This window comes from Acinonyx jubatus, chromosome B2 (genome assembly GCF_027475565.1).
Source record: "Acinonyx jubatus isolate Ajub_Pintada_27869175 chromosome B2, VMU_Ajub_asm_v1.0, whole genome shotgun sequence".
Classification (NCBI taxonomy): domain Eukaryota; kingdom Metazoa; phylum Chordata; class Mammalia; order Carnivora; family Felidae; genus Acinonyx; species Acinonyx jubatus.
The window spans coordinates 147580343-147601496 of NC_069385.1; the positions used below are offsets into that span (position 1 = coordinate 147580343).

Below are 21154 nucleotides of genomic sequence, written 5' to 3' on the forward strand. Positions count from 1 at the left end.
GGTCATTCACTACGTCTGTATTCCTACCCACTCCCCAGCTGCCCCTCAGGTGGTCCCTTCCCTGCCTTCGTGCCTCCCAACAACCCTCCTTGTTCATGGCACTTCTTCCCCATTTGGCTTGTGGTACTTCTGCTTGGCCCTGTTCTCATCTCCCTGTATTATGATAGCAGCTTGGAGACAGATGGAAGCTGTGTGATTGCTGGTAGTTCTTCCATGTGTGTTTTCCTTTTCCCTTATATTCTATTCCTTTCTAACATGGAGAATAGAAAGTGGCATTGGCTTGATGTTTATCACATTTTAATTTCAGGTGGTGAGACCAGGAGTGAGAACAGGGAATTAGCTTCGAAACAGGTAATATCTACTGGAATCCAACCACATGGAGAGACAGCTGCCAAATGCAACGGGGATGTTATCGGGGGTCATGAGCGTGGAGAAGCCCGAGATCTTCTGGGCAGATTAGAGAGGCAGCGGGGAAATCCCACCCAGGAGAGACGGCATAAATGTGACGAATGTGGGAAGAGCTTTGCCCAGAGCTCAGGCCTTGTTCGCCACTGGAGAATCCACACTGGGGAGAAACCCTATCAATGTAACGTGTGTGGGAAAGCCTTCAGTTATAGGTCAGCCCTTCTTTCCCATCAGGATATCCACAACAAAGTAAAACGCTATCACTGTAAGGAGTGTGGTAAAGCCTTCAGTCAAAACACAGGCCTGATCCTGCACCAGAGAATTCATACTGGGGAGAAGCCATATCAGTGCAATCAGTGTGGGAAGGCTTTCAGTCAGAGTGCAGGCCTCATTCTGCACCAGAGAATCCACAGTGGGGAGAGACCCTATGAATGTAATGAGTGTGGGAAAGCTTTCAGTCATAGCTCTCACCTCATTGGACATCAGAGAATCCACACAGGGGAGAAGCCCTATGAGTGTGAGGAGTGTGGGAAAACCTTCAGGCGGAGCTCACACCTCATTGGCCATCAGAGAAGCCACACTGGGGAGAAACCCTACAAATGCAATGAGTGTGGGAGGGCCTTCAGTCAGAAGTCAGGCCTTATTGAACATCAGAGAATCCACACTGGAGAAAGACCCTATAAATGTAAAGAATGTGGGAAAGCCTTCAATGGGAACACTGGCCTCATACAGCATCTGAGAATTCACACAGGGGAGAAGCCCTATCAATGTAATGAGTGTGGGAAAGCCTTTATTCAGAGGTCAAGTCTCATTCGGCATCAGAGAATCCACAGTGGAGAAAAATCTGAATCCACAGGAGTTTAGGGAAAAAACTACAGTCCTAGTGTGGGCATTATTCAGAATTAGAGAATCCACATGCTGGTGAGAGGTCTTTCAGTGCAAGTAAAAAGCCAGAAACTTTGTCATCACTACAACCTTAACGTAGGATCAGAATCGATAGCGGTGGCAGAGTTTGAATAGCTCTTCAGTAGTTTGGGCCGGTTCCTTGATGCAGGTGGATCAGCTTGACTGTCTTAGGAGGTGTCTGATGGAGTGGAGCTCCTGGTGGCCTAATGCATCCTTTAGAAACACAATAGCATCTGAGCAAGTGGCTGGTGGTGGAGGCACTTAATTTTGTCTTTCGGGTGAGTAGCTGTAGGTGTGAGAGAGGCTCCTCCCGGTTCCTCTGCTTCTTCCCATCTCCTGTGATCTCCTTCCCCCACTGATTCCCCGGCAGGCGCACTTGTTATCCTGATCTGATCTGAGAAGCTACTTTAGAGTTTGAAGCAGCCTCCCTGTGAGACTTATATTTGTATTTAGCTTTCTAAGAACCTAGTTCTAGGGAAATTTTTACAGACACATAATGTATTTATGCTTAAGTGTGCGTGTTATTTTATTCCAACGTTCCTGATAGTGGAAAACCGTATTCCCCCGCAAACTCAGAATGCTATATTTTTAACAGCACTCCAGCATTTTTCTTCATATATCACCTTCACTGACTCCTCTGAGTCACTGAGCATCCATACGTGTCCTCCACCACCCCCACCCCCAGCACCTGTGTCAGCAAAAGAAGTGATGTTTGTGGGAGTGAAGCAGAGAAGGAGGTGAGTGGAGACTCAGTCTGGCTGCTCTCGAGCTTGGGTGGTTGTACCTTTGGGTGACTTCCGGCTCTCTTTTCCACCTTCCCACTGTATGCGTGGTGCACAGAGGTGTGGACACTGTTCCAGTTATAGCATCGCGTGGGCGAAAGGGGAGACAGGTGCTTGAAGACCTAAAATCCTTACAAAGAACGTGCACTCATCCCTTCTGGCCCATTACAGTCCTGCCCTCTCAGGTTCCTGTCAGTCTGCACAAACCCCTGACTGGATGGTCTGTCACTGCTGTCATTGCCTTCGTCCCCCTTCCTTAGATGGCCTTAGCACCTCACCCTTCATTCTCCATCTGTCTCTTGCCATTAGCTTTATAAATGCACAGCGGTGATCTGTCAAATACCTCACCCCACGGTTCCTCACTGTTCTGAATTCGTCTGTAAGCTAGCGGAAACACAATAGTAACTCCTTACCGGGCACTGTCTTTCTCCTTTGAGGCTTTCCATATACCAGGGACATCGTATAAAGTAACAAGGCTGTTTTAAGCAGCACACCAGAACCTGTGCATCCGAGCATGGTCTGCCCCTTAAATTTGGCGGTCCGGGCTGTTGCTGTAGCACTACCACTCCTCCCAACATTTGGAAGACTCTAGTCTTGAATAGTATCTCGTTTTCGACCATTACCCACTTGTTCACCAGGCTTGGAGTTGAGTCACTTGGCTTTTTTTCCAAAGTCAGCTTTCAAAACGGGAATTGATTCCATTAACCCTATGCCGAAGAATATGCTACACATTCTGAAGAAAACGCCAGGCCAATTTACACAACTTCACACTGACCTGAACAGGGACAGCACTTACTAATCGTGTTATTTTAAGATTGGTGTTTTTAAAAACCAGTCGTAAAATCTTTCATTGTAAAGGTCCAACTTTTATATCATAAATTCCTTCCCTATAAAATCCCTTCTGTATCCCGCTATGGCCCACCCTGACCACTGACAACATCAAGGTTGTTATACCTATTTCATTGAGCCATTGATACCCACCTGTCATAGGTCATGCTTGGTTTCCTTGGTTAACTGTTTCTATTTTTTTTTTTTTTAAGTTTATTTATTTTGAGAGAGAGAGAATCCCAAGCAGGCTCAGCACTGCCAATGCAGAGCCCAATGCAGGACTTGAACTCCTGAACTATGATTATGACCTGAGCTGAAATCAGAAGTCAGACAGTTAGCCGACTGAGCCACCCAGGCACCCCTCCTTGGTTAACTTTTTCAAAATGGTGCTTTCCATTATCCTTTATTTTCTTACTCTCTTTTTTTTTTTTGGACTATAGATTCCCTTGCACTTGAAGGGAATTCCGTTCCCCATTCTCTTGTACTTGAAATTTCAAGACACCAGGAATAAATCTGGACTCCAGATCCTTGTTCTCTGTGTACCCTCTGTAAGACACGAACTCTGCCTGAGGCCAGTGCTGCCCACATGCGGGTCTTACAGGATGGAGTCACTGTCCGAGGGAAGATACGTGCACACGTGCACAGTCTCCCAGGCGGTTGAGGGGAGCACTTGTCCAGTGAGGGCTCTTAGAGTAACGTGTTGAAATGACTGTAGGCACACCAGCTAACGTCTCTTTACTACAGTAATGTGCAGCCATGCTATGCATTAAATCCATAATTACTAAGCATCTGGCAGAATTCAGAGGAAAGATGTGCCCTGAAAGATCAGTGTTCTGCTGGAAAGAATAAGGACAGACTGTGACCTGAAGGAACTATTGAAGCCGGTTCAGCCGCATCCAGAAATAGCCACATGGTGTAAGAAGGTAGAAAAGGCTGTTGTTTATCTGGGGCACACATAGAAGTCCATTCTTGGTCTCTGCTAATCACTCTGCACCAGAATGTGGTTGCTCCATCTTTATGACGTTATTTTGAGCTCTTAACTGTGAGTGATGTGTGCTAAATTCCTTTATATCCTGCAGATTCTATTTTTATGCTCTTGATCTGAAATGAACTGTTCACCAATACCTTCTCCCATCGTGATCTTCTCATTTTAGGACCTGGCATGATAAACTGGTTCTTCTGTCACTCTGCTGCCATCCAACATAGTCCTAGGAGAGGCGTCTTAGGCTTCAAAGGTTTACTCCATTGAGCAAGTGGCAGTGCTAGAATGTGGTGGATGATTGCCATACACGGCAGTTAGCTTTACTCTTGGTTCTGAGACTCGAAATAGTAATAGCTGACATTTATTAAGTATGTACTGTGTGCCAAGCTCTATGCTAAGTGTTTCTCATGGTTATGACACACATTATATCTTACATTTTATAGATGAGGAAATAAGCTTAGAGAAGTGAGTGAGTTGACCAAGGTCATGTAGCTGGGAAATGACAGAGCAGGGGCTCTGCCCAACAGTGTCAGATTCTGGAGGCTGTGCTGCTGACCACTGTGCTGTATTGTCTCTAATGAGCACACTGGCCCTGGCCAGCCATTGGAAAATCCAGTGTCCCTGGCCATAAGATAGGTAGCTACTGGGGAAGGGAATGCATAGTGGTACAGCACTGTGTAGTGCAGTTGATTGAAAATGTCATTTTGATTGATGATTGTATCTTTAAATGCTGATACTTTTGATGCTTTGTAGTATTAGAAAGCTAAATTGTACAAGTAAAGCATGTTTAAAAGACTAACTGGCAGGATAAAGCAATAAGGTACAGATTCGAGTACATTTCTCTAAACTGCCCCAAGGAAGTAGAATTGTGGGGGGAAATGAAAAATACCCATGCGCCCAGCCAGGCATATGGTCTGTTGGGATGACAGTAGTTAAGTTTACCTACAGCGTAAAATGTGGAAAACCTTCCACTTCACTGCCCATATGCAGCTGCCATTCTGTTTTTCTTGTCATTCATGATCTTTCAAACATGTCATCCATTGTTCAACCCCATTTTCTCATTAATATATTCTTAAAACTTCTTATTGGCTTATGTACTCAGCATGCCACTGAAGTGTCCTATGGACAAATATCAATGCCTTTTCTAAGTTCTTGTCCTGTTTTGTTTTGTTTTGTTTTGTTTTTGAGAGAGAGAGAAAGCGAGCATATGAGCAGGAGAGGGGCAGAGAGAGAGAATCCCAAGCAGGCTGTGCACTGTCAGCAGGGAGCCCAATGTGGGCCTCAAACTCAAGAAACTTGAGATCATGACCTGAGCCGAAAGCAAGAGTTGGACGCTTAACTGACTGAGCCACCCCAGGCGCCCCTTGTCCTTGACCTATATTTCGCACTGTTGAGTAGGGACCCTGCGTCTCAGGAATTCTTTTCTTTGGCTTGTGGGATCTTTTTTGATCATTTTCCTCCTAATTTTTAGCTTTTCTTTATTGGTCTTTTTTCTCCACTGAAAATAATCTCCATGTCTTGGTTTTATCCAGTATTTTTTCTGTATTTGCTTCTATTTATGTTTTGATTATTTACACTTACCTTCTGTATTTCAGTACTTTAATTATTTCCCACCCTATGGGTCAGTTACCTACATAATTTGATATTTGGGAACAGAACTCCTCACTCTTGTCCCCCAGCCTACATTTTCCTTTTAAATAGGCATTATTGCTTAGCTTATTTACCTCGAATAGACTCCCTGCCCTTCATATTTCTTTTTTTATTTTTATTTTTTAAAGCAGGCTCCATGCTCAGGGTAGGGCTCAAACTCGTGACCCTGAGATCGTGTCCTGAGCTCCTCAGGCGCCCTGCCCTGTCTTGGAGTTGTCCTTTAGTCTTTTTCTGCTCTTCACGGTACGTGTCTCACATCTTGCTGAGTCCTTCCAGTTCTCCGTTTTCTCCTTGAGGCTGGATCTTTTACATTTCTGCCATCCCCTGCAGCCTTCTGCAGAGCCGTGCCATATGAGGCCCCAGCTGTTGTAATTCTTTCTTTCTAGTGTCCTTGCTTTCAAGACCCCCTTCAGTAACGCTTCTAAGCTGATCCTCCTCAAAATTCAGTTTCGGTCAGAAACACTCAGCAGATGATTGCCGTCCCAGCAGTGGTGTTCCAGGTTCTCCATGGTTTGCCCTTCATGTTTCACCTGCCTCAGCCTAATTCTCTGGCATATTCACCTTGACTCTTCTTGTTCAAACTTCCGTGGCCTTCCACTGCTGTCTTACAAGCCCTTGCCTCCGTGCCTTTCTCATGCAATTTCTTTTGTTTGGACTGGGTTTTTTTCTTGGCCCCACTTCTTACGCATCCATATCTTCAAAGCCTAGCTTCTTTATATCTTCGAGTGGGCTCTCCCTGACTTCACCTCACACTGAGACCTCCCTTGTTCTGTGCTGCCTCAGCACTTACCCTTTGAGTTTGTACTGTGGTCCATGCACTTACTAATATGTTGCTTTGTAATTATTTTCTAGCTCTCTGTATTGTAGTTTCACATTTGTATTTATTTTCAAAATTAAATTGTAAGCTCCTTGAGGGCAGGAATAATAACTTTTACATTTGTATCTCTGCACCCCCTAGTGCCTAGTACAGTGCTGAGCACACAGTAGGTGTTTAATAAATGCTTGTTGAATCGTTGTGTGGATTATTTATGGAGTTCTATAATTGCCTGTACCTAAGACTAAAAAATCCAACTTCAGGGTAATATATGTGAAAACTGAAATAAGAAGCTCTCCATTTGGCCAAATTTATTCTTTAAGGAAGAAAATAGGAATAGTAAACTCTAAAGATTACTGTGTTAAAGTTATTGTTGCAAAAGTGCTGCAGAATAGACTTTTGTATCTGACGTTAAACCAGTGGTTTTCAACTGGAGAAAATTGGCAATGTCTGGAGATAGCTTTGGTGCTATCATCGGTGCACAGGTGGGATGCCACTGGCATCTGGCAGATAGAGGTTAAGGATACTGTAAACACCTTGCATGCACACACAGCCCCCACGACAACAAAAATTACCTGGCTTCATATGTTTAATTGGGCCAAAGTTGAGAAGCCCTGGGCTGGACATAGTTAAGGTATATGGGAGAAAGAAGAGATAGGAATACTAGCATTGCAATTAGAAAAATTAGCTATGGCAAGGTTTAAAAGAACCCTGTTATATATATTTTAGAGTATGTAAGATTAGAAAAGAAAAAGCCTTAATGTTTGGAGTTCACAGCAATATACACATCAGGGTGATGGTAAACCATAAAATGGTTGATGATGATGTTCTAAGGTTGCTTTCAGGGTCAGATCTGCCTCCCTCGTTATACCAAGTACCAGGTGTTACAGGACTACAGTCTGGTTTCGTTTTATAGAATCAAAGATAATACTTAGGGCGCTATCCCTTTCGCAGGGGGCCGGTAACATACAAAAGACGTAGCTTTGGAGACAACACATAACCTTCAACAGTTCCTTTGGCAGCAGCTAGGCAGGATTAACTAGTCCAAGGAAATCAAGCCAGAATGCAGTCAGAGTTTGCCAAGTAAAACATACCCACTTAAGTTTTTAACAGAGTTTTACTCTCACCTAAGAAGGCAAATATGTAGAAAAAAATGTGATTTCCTAAATTAGTTTTAAAAAACCTTTTAAGAACATTCATCTTTCTCATCATCATTAAGTAGCTCAATGGCACTTAAACAGGTTTAAAAAGTATCAACTCGAGTTAGAAAATCGGTTTCAATGTGTAGTTAACCAAAGAAATCACTGCATTGCTCTGTTGTGTTTAATTATTCATAGTCTATAGAATGCTAGGCTTGGAAGTGACTTTTGAGATCATTTCCCAACCCATTCTGCAAACGGAGGTCCACAAAGGCCCGGCGACCAATGGGTCGCCCTTTAAGGTTTGTGGTGCAGGTAGAAGAGAATCCTGGCTTCCTGATGCTTTGCCCATTTCTTTTCTGACTGGTTATGCGCTCAGGTCTGACCCTTGTTCTTGTGTGTTCTTAATTGTAACCCCGCCAGGGGGTGGATCCGTACTTTGAGCCTCCAACTGTAATGTTTTATTCTAGAACTTACTCCTTTCATCAGTTTGTATGTCCATACAAGTATACTGACTCGGTGCCTTGGGTTAAATTCTCCCATTAAGGCCAGTTGGTGTCCCAGTCAAGTTTTGAAAGCCCCGTCCTCCTGGGCCTGTTCCCTAATCTTCAACACAAGGAGCGGCTCTGGCCTTCTGATCGTCAAAGATAAAGCTCTGGGCACCTGCACTCCCGCCTGGCGGTTTTGGGGATCCTTCAGGGTCCCCCTGGAGATTCTGCCTTTCCCGGCCGCGGTGTCTTCAAATTCCAAGATTCCAGAGTCGTCCGTTCTACACTGGACAGAATCAGCAAAGGGAAAGCGCCTCTGTGAGCGAAGGGGTCTCGGATCGGCCTCCGCGGACCACCCGGGGCGGCGGCGCTCCAGGATTGGGCTGGTGGAGGACCCGCCCGGAAGTGTCGCGCGGGCCGCCCCGGAAGTGCCGGGACTTCCGGCCCGCGGGCGGCGGTGGCAGCGATTACCTGCTCGGGCTTACCTGCAGACGCGAGTCCTGCGTCCGAGGGAAGCACGGGGGAGGCTGGCCGGCCGCCCCTCCGGCCGCGGACCCGACGCCCGAGTGCGGCCCGGTCTTTCCCACGGCCTCCCGAGATTTATGGAGCCGCCGTGACCACGTGCACCCCTGGTAGCTGTGGTGTAGCCCCCAGCCGACCCTCGGCCCGCCTTTCCGAACAGATGGGGAAACTGCGGAGGACTGGAAATACGCACTTGGGGCAGGCTTCCTCTTCCACCCGGGTGCCCGGGACGTTTCCTGGTGCGTGCGGATACACTTGGGCTGCAGCTTGGCCCGTGGGGCCGGTGCCCGGCTCTCGGCAGCCGCTTTCCCACCCGCGCGGCCTGCGGCGCTGTTCCTGCCTGGCCTGCAGTGCCCTGCGGCAGGGGCGAGTCGGGTCACCGGCCCCACCGGCTGCCCAGGCTGGGATCGGACACGCGACCTAGCAGATCAGCCACTTGCTTGACACTGCGTTTTTTCTCCCGCCCCTCACTAGTTAGTGTGACAGATATGGCAGTCTTTGCTTTTTCTTTGAGTAAGATAGTGTTTCTTTTACAAAAGAAGGGCAACGAAGAGGAGACCCGTAAGAGGAAGCTTACTGAATCGCAGACTCTAATGCGTGGCAGCATCAGAGGAGCTGTTTTCTCTGCTTTCAAGAATTCTGTTACTAGAAAACTCCCTGTTCTGGGCCGGCTCCAGCTCAGTTGACACTGGCTGAGGCCAGTTCCTGACCTTTAGGCCTAAGGAGTGCCAGATCTGGGAGAGGGACGGGCGTGGCGTGGGACGGCGGGGGCGCGGATCAATGAGAAAGTGGCTGAGTTGGATGAAACCAGACAGCAGGAAGGGAAGGGAGAAGTATTTATTAAGTCATCGTAAACGTTTAGTCTCTTAGGGATGTTTTTTTCCATTTTGGGGGCCTGTAGGTCTAAACCTGTGATGTGGCCAAATCACTTAATCTCTCTGTGCCTCTATTTCCTCATATGTAAATGAGGATGACAAAAGCACCTGCCTAGAATTGTTATCATGATTACATGAACGGTACCTGATAACAAAAGTATCTAGATATTGTCATTATTTTTCTCCATACCTCTCTTAACTGGTCTGCTCTAATGATTCATTTGTTTATACAGTGATACATTCATAATTTCATGTGTTTAATTTTTTTTTTCAGGTCCCAGCTCTTGCACAGTCAAGAAGTAATCTAGCAAGAAATATGAGCCCTGGGAGCCAAGGGAGGGAGAATCAGTCTCCAACTCCTACCCAGGAACGCACCATTAAAATCTCAACTATAGGAACCCTTTATCCCACGAGAGGGTTGTAAGTATTAAACTTTGACATTCTGTAGTTTTCTGAAGATTCTACAATAAGGCACCTGAGAAGACTCTTTTTTTTAAGTTAATATAACGTATCAATGTAGGTGTGCTGTTATGAACCCTCAGCAGAATCTGCTTCAAAGTGAGGGTAGAACAAGAGGGCACCCGGCGCAGCTTCCATTTCCACAGTATGTTATTGATAAAGAATTCTGTCTTTGCTGCCTGTTGTCTGAGACAAGCTGTATTCTGTTTTTTTATGTGTCTTTGACTCTGCTTAAGGTGGTTTTGTTATTTTACCTTGCAGGAATTTTGATTCTTTGTATTGATTTCAAATTTATCAATCTTTTCATTTATAGCCTCTGGATTTGGGCTTATAATTAGAAAGGCCTTCCTATTCTGAGGTTATTAAAGACTTCTCCCACATTTTCCTCTGGTACGTTTATAGTTTTCATTTATAACATTTGAAACTTTGATTTAGGGGCGCCCAGGTGGCTCAGTCGTTTGAGCATCCAACTTCGGCTCAGGTCATGATGTCGCAGTCTTTGAGTTCAAGCCCCACGTTGGGCTCTGTGCTGACAGCTCAGAGCCTGGAACCTGCTTCGGATTCTGTGTCTCCCTCTCTGCCCCTCCCCTGCTTATGCTTGGTCTCTCTCTCTCTCTCTCTCTTTCTCTGTCAAAAATAAATAAACATTAAAAAAATTTTAAAAATGTTTTAAAATAAATAAATAAAACTTTGATTTATTTGGAATATTGACCTGTATATAGACTGAGGAAGGAATCCAATTTAACATTTTTCCAGATGATTACCTAGTTCTCACCATACATTTATTGAGGAGTCTACTTGTCTTTTTCTTACTGATAATAGTACCTTTTTTCTATGCTAAATTTCTCCCTCTGATTGCATCTATTTCTGGACTTTCTATTCTGTGCCATTTGTCTGTCTCACCACTATCACACTGCCTCACTGAGGCTTTGTAATATGTTTATGATCACTTAGGAAAAGTGCTCCTTCATTGCCCTCCTTTTCAGAGTTGTACCAGGGAGTCTTGCTTGTTTACTTACTTGTCTATGTGAACGTTAAAATCTATTTACAAAAAAGTTGGTATTTTTTATTGGAATAGTATTAAATTTACAAATTAAGAAGTAGTTTCTGAGTGCAAAGTGGAGGGATTTTAGGACTGTAATCGATCTGGGTTCAAATTTCATCTGTCTCCTTTTTTTTTTTTAAGTTTTCTGCTTTTTATTTATTTGCTTATTTTACTTTTTTTAAGATTTTATTTAAGTTGAAGTTAGCTAACATATAGTATAGTATTGGTTTCAGGAGTAGAATTTACTGATTCATCACTTACATGCAACCCAGTGCTCATCACAAGTGTCCTCCTTAATGCCCATCACCCATTTAGCCTATCCCCTCCTCCCCAAACCCCTCTAGCAACCCTCAGTTCTCAGTATTTAAGAGTCTCTCAAGGGGGAGCCTGGTTCGCTCAGTTGGTTAGGTGTCTGACTTCAGCTCAGGTTATGATCTCACAGTGTGGGTTTGAGCCCCACATCTGGCTCTGTGCTGACAGCTCAGAGCCTGGAGCTTGCTTCAGATTCTCTCTCTCTCTCTCTCTCTCTCTCTGCCCCTCCCCCGCTTGTTCTCTGTCTCTCTCAAAAATAAACATTAAAAAATTAAAAAATAGTCTCTCGTGGTTTGTCTCCCTCTCAGTTTTTATCCTATCTTTTTAAGTTTGGGGGGCTTTTTTGTTTATTTTGAGAGTGAGAGAGAGAGAGACAGCATGGGCAGGAGAGCAGCAGAGGGAGAGAGAGAATTCCAAACAAGCTCCATGCTGTCACTGCAGAACCAGTTGCCAGCCTCAACCCCACAAACCAGGAGATCATGAGCTGACCCGAAAACAAGAGTTGGATGGTTAACCGACGAAAACACCCAAGCGCCCCTATCTTACTTTCTTTTCCCTTCCCTTCCCCTGTGTTCATCTGTTTTGTTTCCTGAATTCCACATGTGGGTGAAATCATATGTGGTATTTGTCTTTCTCTGACTCGTCTGCTTTATTAGTTGTCCAACCAAAAAATTTATCTGCTTTTCAGTTTTCTTACACATGAGAGGAGGAGCATAACGTTTTATTTGCGGAATTAAAGGCGATAAAAGGTGCAAAATACCTGGTTTGAAGTAAAAACCTTGTTTGTTGGCCAGCTCAGGGACCACTGGGGAAGAAGCCTCCGGGGCCCTAGAGCGGCCGCAAAGCGAGGGCAGCAGGGATCTGCGGAAGTCGACGGCTCCGCCCCTTCCGGCGCCGTACTCACCTCGGAAGTGCAGGTGTGGGGTCTGGTTTCGAGCTGGGGGCCTGCTCGCTCCCTGGTCTCGGCTGACCACCACCCTGGCCTCCGCCTGCTTTCTCGCGCCCCTGCCGCTCTTCCTTTGCTCCCTTGCCCTGCCCCTCCCCTTCCCCCTCCTGCCGCTCAGGCTTGCGGAATAACAGAGACTCTGGGGGAGGGGACCGCCCCGTCCTGGCCCCTGTATCCTCCCCTACTTCGTGTGTGTGTGTGTGTGTGTGTGTGTGTGTGTGTGTGCGCGCGCGCGCGCGCGCGACACTCAGGGACACCTGGCAGTTTTATTGAGATGTTCCTGAGATCTTTTTGCCTCAAAGAAAAAAGCTAAATGAGCTACTCATGAAGATTCCTTTCTTTTGCTATTTTACATTTTTATTTATTTTTGGGAGCCAGCAGAGCATGGGAGGGGTAGGGGACAGAGAGAGAGAGAGAGGATGACACAGAATCTGAAGCAGGCTCCAGGTTCTGAGCTGTCAGCATAGAACCCGATGCGGGGCTCGAACTCATAAACTGAGATCATGACCTGAGCCGAAGTCGGATGCTTAACCGACTGAGCCCCTTAGGCGCCCCTCTTTTACTATTGTATATTGCATTTTTCTGCTCCCTCTCAGACTCTTCTGCTTAAAAGATGAGGGCACATGTCCTTCTTCTCACAGATTTCTTCAAAGTTAAAGGTGTTAACCCAGAGGTATCTGATTACAGCCCAGAAAGGTATTTTGTACATACCCGTAGCTATCCGGTATGAGGAAGCCCATTGAGGCAGCGGCAGGATAGGATCATTTCCAGTTTGAGCGAGCTGCAGACCTAAAGGGGTTTGGGTAGGACGAGGGATTCTTCATATTTTCTTAATAAGAGCTGAGCAGCTTAGGCCACAGGCTTCCGTGGGTAACCATGTTTCCTGGGTTCTGGGCAGGAGTTCATGTGCATGTGACCCCTGCCCTGAGTGAGCCTTTTTCACTGTTGCTAAGGAGCGACTGTTCAGAGAAACGTGATAGAGCATCACTGAGAAATGATTCAGCCCAGCCATGGAGGGTAGTGTCCATGTGCCAGTGGGCCTGTGCCTGACTCGTGGGGAACTTCCACACCCCACCCCACAACAGGAGCAAGGAAACTTCCACACCCCACCCCACAACAGGAACAAGGAAATCAGAGGTTCAGAAAAGACACGTTTGTATGAAGAAACATTCAAAGATACAAGAAACTAATAAAAATTACCTATGGAAGTGGTAAACCGAGGGGGATCAGGGTGGAATGGAAACAAGATTTGTTTCTATATGTCGTTTTTTTTTTCTTTAATGTTTGTTTATTTTTTGGGAGAGAGCACACAAGAGTGGGGGTGGCGCAGAGAGGCAGGTACAGAGGATCCCAAGTGGGCTTCCTGCTAACAGCAGAGAACCCTAAGAGGGTCAAACTTGTGAACCACGAGATCATGACCTGAGCCAAAGTTGGACACTTAACGGACTGAGCCATCCAAGTGCCCCTCTATATATCTTTTCAGAGGATTTTGATTTCTCTTTTTTTTTTTTTCTTTGAGAGAGAGGGGCATGAACCATGAGATCATGACCTGAGCCACAGTCAGATGCTTAACCACTGAGCCACCTAGGCGTCCTGACTTTTCAATTGTATATTATCTAGTCAAAAACATAGGCATACTTAAAAAAATTTTTTTTAATGCTTATTTATTTTTGAGAGAGAGAGAGAGAGACAGAGCACAAGTGGGGGAGAGGCAGAGAGAGGGAGACACAGAATCGGAAGCAGGCTCCAGGCTCTGAGCTGTCAGCATAGAGCCGGATGTGGGGCTCAAACACACGAACCATGAGATCATGACCCGACCCGAAGTCGGACGCTCAACTGAGCCACCCAGGCGTCCCAAACTTTTAAGTTTTTAAATTCAAGTTAATTAACATACAGTGTTACAATAGTTTCAGATGTATAATACAATGACTCGACAGTTCTATACAGTATTCTGTGTGCTCATCATGACAAATGCGCTCCTTTATCCCCATCACCTATTTAGCCCATCCTCCCACTCCCTTTCATCTGGTAACTATCGGTTCCTTCTCTGTAATTAAGAATCAGTTTTTTGATTTGTCTCTCTTTGTTTTCCCCTTTGTTCATTTGTTTCTTAAATTCCACATAGGCGTGAAATCGTATGGTATTTGTCTTTCTCTGTCTTATTTTGCTTAGCGTAATACACTCTAGTTCCATCCACATCATTGACAGTTGGGCTGCTTCCATATCCTGGCAATTGTCAATAATGCTGCAATAAATGTAGGGGTGCATGTATCCTTTTGAATTCGTATTTTTGTACTCTGGATAAATACGTAGTAGTGTAGTTGCTGGGTCTAAGGTAGTTCTATTTTTAACTTTTTGAGGAACCTAGACACTGTTTTCCAGAGTGGCTGCACCAGTTTGCATTCCCACCAGCAGTGCATGAGGGTTCCTCTTTCTCCACATCTTCACCAACACCTGCTGTTTCTTGTCTTATTAATTATAGCCATTCTGACAGGTCAGAAGTGGTATTTCATCATGGTGGTTTGTTTTAATGTTTTGTTTTTTTATTTTTTATTTTAATAAAAAATTTTTTTAACATTTACTTATTTTTGAGACAGAGAGAGAGCATGAACAGGGGAGGGTCAGAGAAAGAGGGAGACACAGAATCTGAAACAGGCTCCAGGCTCTGAGCGGTCAGCACAGAGCCCTATGCGGGGCTCGAACCCATGGACCGCGAGATCATGACCTGAGCCGAAGTCGGATGCTTAATCCACTGAGCCACCAGGCGCCCCATAATGTTTCTTTTTTTGAGAGAGACACAGAGTGTGATCAGGGGAAGGGCAGAGAGTGACAGAGACACAGAATCAAAGGCAGGCTCCAGGCTCCGAGCTCTCAGCACAGAGCGTGATGTGGGGCTCAAACCCACAGACCACGAGATCATGACCTGAGTTGAAATCAGATGCTTAACCGACTGAGCCACCCAGGCTCCCTCATCATGGTTTTGATTTGTATTTCCCTGATGATGAGTGGTGTTGAGCATCTTTTCATGTGTCTGTTTGCCATCTGTATATCTTCTTTGGAGAAGTGTCTGTTCATGTTTTCTGCCCATTTAAAAAAAAATTTTTTTTAATGTTTATCTTTTGAGAGAGACAGAGCATGAGCAGGGGAGGGGCAGAGGGGAATGGAGACACAGAATCCGAAGAAGGATCCAGGCTCTGAGTTGTCAGCACAGAGCCAGACGTGGGGCTTGAACTCACAAACTGAGAGATCATGACCTGAGCTGAAGTTGGAGGCGTAACCTACTGAGCCACCCACGCGCCCCTCTGCCCATTTTTTAATTGGATTATTTGTTTTTTGGATGTTGAGTTTAAGTTCTTTATATACTTAGGATACTAACCCCTTATCTGATATGTCATTTGGAAATATCTTCTCCCATTCCATCGGCTGCCTTTTAGTTTTGCTGATTGTTTCCTTTGCTGTGCAGAAGCTTTTTATTTTGATGAGGTCCCAGTAGTTCTATAGGAACTATAAGCCCCTATAGTTTTGCCTTTGTTTCCCTTGCCTCCGGAGACATACCTAGGAAGAAATTGCTATGGCTGATGTCAAAGAGGTTACTGCTTATTTTCTTTACTAGGATTTTAACCATTTCCTGTCTCACATTGAGGTCTTTAATCCATTTTGAATTTATTCTGGTGTATGGTGTCAGAAAGTGGTCCAGTTTCTTTTTTTTTTTTTTTTTGCATGTTGCTGTGCAGTTTTCCCAAGCATTTGTTGAAGAAACATTCTTTTTTCCACTGAATATTTTTTCCTGCTTTGTTGAAGATTAATTGATCATATAGTTGTGGGTTCATTTCTGGGATTTCTATTCTGCTCCATGGATCTGTGTGTCTACTTTCTTGATCACTACAGCTTTGTAATATAACTTGAAGTCCAGAATTGTGATGCTTCCAGCTTTGCTTTGCTTTTCAAGATTGCTTTGGCTATTCGGGGTCTTTTGTGGATCCACACAAATTTTAGGATTGTTTATACTAGTTCTGTGGACAATGATATTGGTATTTTGGTAGGGATTGCATTAAATATGAAGATTGCTTTGAGTAAGTAGACATTTTAAAAATATTTATTCTTCCAATCCATGAGCATGAAATATCTTTCTATTTCTTTGTGATACATAAACACATTTTTAAAGTTTATTTTAAGTAATCTATACAACCAATATGGGACTCGAACTCACAACCTGAAGATCAGGAGTCCCATGCTCTTCTGACTGAGCCAGCCAGATGCCCTGCATAGACAGATTTTTAAGTAAAATTTTCAGAATAGTTTCTGTGCACTCTGGACATTTAGAGTTACAGAAAGATTATGAAGATAGTACAGAGAGTCCCCATATACTTCATGCTTAACTGACTGACACTTAAATGACTGAGCCACCCAGGTGCCTCAATGACCTTGACAGCTTTGAGGAGTTTTTTGGCAGAATGCCACTCAGTTGGGAATTGACTGATTTTTTCTCATTACTATACTGAGGTTATAGGTTTGGGGGAGGATGACCCCAGAGGTTAAGTGCCATTCTCATCTCATCAAGGGTACACATCATCAGTTTATTATTGTTGAGACGTAAAACAATTTGTAAAGTGGAAAGAGGCAGAGAAGAGATAATTTGTGTAGTTTAAGTTTGCAGCAAAAGTTTTATCAAGTTTTCTTCCCAGAAGATAAGAGAGGGCACCACGCTGTCCACACGTGAGTCTGAAGGAGCCCCATTCTTTGCAGAGGGGAGGGGTCCGTTCTGTCACACTTGCACGGGATACGAAGCATCCCTGTTGCTAAGGTGCTGTCACAGCAACATCAGCGGCAGCAGCGGTGGTGGTAGCAACGGCCAGAGCTTTTATCCCCATGTTTCTCTTCCAGCCAAGTAGTGTGGACTTCTGTGTGAGTCGTAAAAACCCAGTTGTCAGTGAGGCTGCTGTCACTTTTCCAAACTTGTTATCAGTTGAAGTTCTGGTTCTTTTCCCTTCTGTATCTGTATAGTCCTTCATCTGCTCCACTATCTACAAATCTCTTCGATTCCTGTCTTGTTTCCCGACTTAATTAAAGAAGTGAAAAGTCTTTTTAAGTAGGAACTAAGTATTATTTTGTAGTCACTTATATTCCAGATTCTGTGCTGTAGATACCATTATACAGGGTAATTTTTAAATAGACGTTTGAGTCAGGTGTTCGTTCTAATAGTTTTGTGATATGTTACTTTACAGACATTTGATTGGTGTGTCCTGGGTTTGTCAAGCATGTTTGAGGCTTCTAGTTAAGTCTGTGTCACATCCTATTGCTTTAGCAACAAGGAATAAATTACACTGAAACCTCTATGTGTTATTGTTTCAGAAGTCCAGGCTAGAGGCACGAATAAGGTGTCTATTCTGAAGGGAAGAATTCTGTAAGGATGGACCCACACCAGCAGGTTGCCAGCTTACGGAATGGGAGTACATTACAGGTTTCTGAGCGCGAGAAAACCTCTCAGTACGTGAACCAGGTTCAAAGGCGGGAGGACAGGCCCACGGAAGGGAGGCGGTATACCTGTAGTGAATGCGGGAAGAAGTTTGCCCAGAGCTCAGGCCTCGTTCGACATCGGAGAATCCACACTGGCGAGAAGCCCTACGAGTGTGGTCACTGCGGAAAAGCCTTCAGCGTGCGCTCCACCCTCACTGTGCATGAGAGAATCCACACTGGCGAGAAGCCCTATACCTGTAATGAGTGTAGGAAAGGCTTCAGTGTGAGGGCACACCTGATCATACATCAGAGAATCCACAATGGGGAGAAACCGTATGAATGTAATGAGTGTGGCAAAGCATTTAGTGTGAGCTCAGACCTTATCAAACATCAGAGAATCCACTCTGGTGAAAAGCCCTATGAGTGTGACGAGTGTGGGAAAGCCTTCAGCGTGAGCTCCGCCCTCATCAAACATCAGAGAATCCACACAGGAGAGAAGCCGTACGAGTGCAAGGAGTGTGGGAAGGCCTTCTATGTGAACTCCGCCCTAGTTAACCACCAGAGGATTCACTCTGGAGAAAAGCCGTACGCGTGTGGAGAATGCAGGAAAGCCTTCAGCCAGATCTCAACCCTAATTCATCACCAGAGAATCCATACTGGAGAGAAACCGTACGAGTGTGACGCGTGTGGGAAAGCTTTCCGTGGGAGTTCTAATCTTACTAAGCACCAGAAAATACACGCCAAAGGAAAGTGTCATCATTGATTTATGTGGCGAAGATATTCCAAAGGCCTTTTTTTTTGTATCAGGAGTTAACACTAAGAGAAGGGCATGGAAGAAGTTGATGTTTTAATTGATACCTGGTGCTGTAGAATATTGAAGAAGTGAGAAGTCCGTGAAAAGTGCTCCAGAATGACTAGTTAAAGCTCTGAAATCACGTCGACTTCTGAGAATGCGCTTTCACAACTCCCAAGGTAAGGCCCTTTAAATACATGTATACCGTAATGTAGTTTGTTTTGGTTTAGTAAGAGCAGATTTCAGTATTTCAAATATTTTTATTTTCCTCATGTGCAAACCTTCTGTTGTTGTTGTCGTTGTTGTATTATAGGTAAAACCTATTAAGTTTGAAATTGGAAGTAGTGTTGATTGGTGGAACAGGAACCACATATCCTCATTGTATCTGGAAATAGGAACTGATTGGTCTTCCTTTCTGTACCTCCATGCTCTCAGGGGTGATTCGATGGGTTAGTAACCTCCTTGGCAGAGGGTAGACTGCCTTTGTTTTAGGTAGAAATCTAATAGATACTTTGTCAGGGTCATTCTTACTTAGTTGGCAAAACCCCAGGACTCTTGACTTCCTGAGCCAGTAAATCCCTAAACTTGACTGAGCTTCCTGAACCAAAACAAACAAAAACAAAAAGCCTCTCTAAAAGTGTCAGGTGCTCCGATCCCTTGGATTTGGTGTTTCTCAAGTGTGGTGAGGGATTTGCAGACTCAAGAGGTATGAGACTGGGCAAGCTTGGGAACTGTTGTTGAGTTGAGGATGGCATTGGTTTTAGGATGACTTTCAAGGATCTATTTGAGTGACTCCTTGAAGTTCGATGCCTCATATCAACCGGGAGAGCTCAGATTTGGGAAGTGGTACAAAGTTAATGAGTTCATTCTGGAAAATGTCTTTGTCATATCTGGAAATCCCAGTGGAACTGTTCATCAGAATGTACCCTAACTTTCTAATCCCATCCCCAGACCTACACCCAAAAGTTACACATGCATGTATGAAGCTCATGGAAGAGATCTGGACTTAAAAATTACTTTGTTACTATTTTTGTATATTAATAGTGATTTCTGACCCCTGGATGGCAGGCCAGGAAATTCTTGTGAACCCTGAAACTAAACCACACGAGGTTCAAGATGAACACCAAAGTGATAGAAATTGCAGATTGATTTGGTCTGCAGTAGGACTCTGTGTTGTAAAGAGATACATAGTTTCCATGATTTCTCATGAGCATCTGAGGCAAGACAGCCCACAGACACACTGGACTCCATGAAGCTTTGAGCCGACTTGTGCGGTCAGGCACTGAGGTCAGGGTTGCATGTGGAAACACACAGCGTGAAGTCTGGTATTGAAGGCGTGCTTACCACTCTGCCCAGGTAAGTTTCAGTATGGACGTGGGGGCTGAAGGCAGAAAAGGTCCCGGTTTTGGAGCGCACACTGAGGAGACAGAACCTCACCGAGGCATGGGGTGTGCTGGAGAGAGTAAGGTACATACTTACAGGCAGGAATGAAGGGCCTCAACAAAACACCAGGAAATTGTCTGCGACATTGGGTCGAGGTGTGAATTCCTTTGTCCTGCTTCTTTCTGCCTTTTGACAGTTGAGGAAGACTGGTTTCTCCTTGCTCTGTCCCAGAGAGAGTTCCCTGCCATGCCATTTCTGTTCTGTTATCGTCAGTGTTTTTAGCATTGACTTCTTTGGCCCCAGCTGTCTCGGTTTGTCCCTAGGATGGAGGTTTGCAGACAGACTCTTCTGGGTGGAGAATACTCTTCTGAGGTCAGCACTGAAGTGATGCCATACCCCACCCGAAACCAGCGCACCTGAGTCCTAAGCAGTAAGTGGTGCGTGTCTTGAAGACTTTGAAGGGGGCAGACATTCTGGAGAAACGCATTTCTTCTACTGAAGAATGTAGCGGTAGGAGGGCAGGGTCCGTGTAACATGGTTATTCCTTGTGAGCTCAAAGTACAGTGTTGATGGTCACCTGCTGTGGCTTGGGCCTTGCGCCAGGTCTAGGAATACAAAGGTAACTGGAAAAAGCACCCCAGTCTTCAGGGGCCTCCCAGTCTACTTGGGGAGAAAGGTGCAGAGAGAAAACAGTAAATACGGCGAGAAAGCCACTGGGTTTGTACAGGCTGCTTTGCACCGAAGGTGTAAGAACCACTCGTGGAACCATTGAAAAGGCGTCAGGAGGGTGAAATCTTAGAGGAAGGGTGAGTTCTTCGGCCCCAGGAAAAGGGATAAAGGAAGGGACTTTGGGAAAAGCATGTTTAAAAGTATGTGTCTGGGGGCACCTGGGTGGCCCAGTCGGTTAAGCATCTGACTCCTGATACCGGCTCAGGTTGTGATCTTGTGGTCGTGAGTTCGAGCCCCGCATGTGACAGTGTGGAGCCTGCTTGAGATTCTCTCTCTCCCTCTCTCTCTCTCTGCCCCTCCCCTGCCCCCCCCCCCACCGTCTGTCTCTCAAAATAAATAAACTTAAAAATTTTTTACTTCATTGTAGTTAACGTACAGTGTTACATTCGTTTCAGGCGGACAGTGTAGTGACTCGGCTGAAACTGATTTTTGTGTATGAGTGAGGGTCAGATTTCATTCTTTTCCCATATGGATATCCAGCTGATCCTGCATTACTTACAGGAAAGACTGTCTTTTCCCACTGCTGTACAGGGCTCATTTGCATATATCAATTGTGCATATATCAATTGTCCTAGATGCATAGGTCTGTTTCTGGTTCCTCTGTTACGTTCCATTGGTTTATTCGTATTTCCTTGGGTC

At 45.0% G+C, this 21154-nt stretch overlaps 2 protein-coding genes across 13 annotated transcripts in view; both read left to right on the forward strand.

Annotated features, from left to right (window-relative positions):
* The window catches only part of ZKSCAN8 (zinc finger with KRAB and SCAN domains 8), a 28951-nt gene extending 22384 nt beyond the window's left edge, over positions 1–6567 (forward strand). For all 6 annotated transcript variants that reach the window (XM_053223276.1, XM_053223277.1, XM_027051863.2 and 3 more), the window contains one exon: positions 308–6567. In XM_053223276.1, coding sequence (XP_053079251.1) covers positions 308–1269 — 962 coding nt within the window. In that variant the 3' untranslated portion in view covers positions 1270–6567. The remainder of the gene's footprint in view (positions 1–307) is intronic.
* Positions 6568–6715: 148 nt separating this feature from the next.
* The window catches only part of LOC106983418 (zinc finger protein with KRAB and SCAN domains 8-like), a 30698-nt gene continuing 16259 nt past the window's right edge, over positions 6716–21154 (forward strand). For 3 of the 7 annotated variants that reach the window (XM_015081614.3, XM_015081617.3, XM_027051886.2), the window contains exons 1-4: positions 6716–8755; positions 9666–9811; positions 17506–18582; positions 20110–20223. In XM_015081614.3, coding sequence (XP_014937100.1) covers positions 17564–18373 — 810 coding nt within the window. In that variant the 5' untranslated portion in view covers positions 6716–8755; positions 9666–9811; positions 17506–17563 and the 3' untranslated portion in view covers positions 18374–18582; positions 20110–20223. Of the gene's footprint in view, positions 8756–9665; positions 9812–17505; positions 18583–19447; positions 19760–20109; positions 21065–21154 lie in introns of those variants that run through there. The other 4 variants (XM_015081616.3, XM_027051887.2, XM_053223301.1 and 1 more) reach the window with 3 other exon arrangements.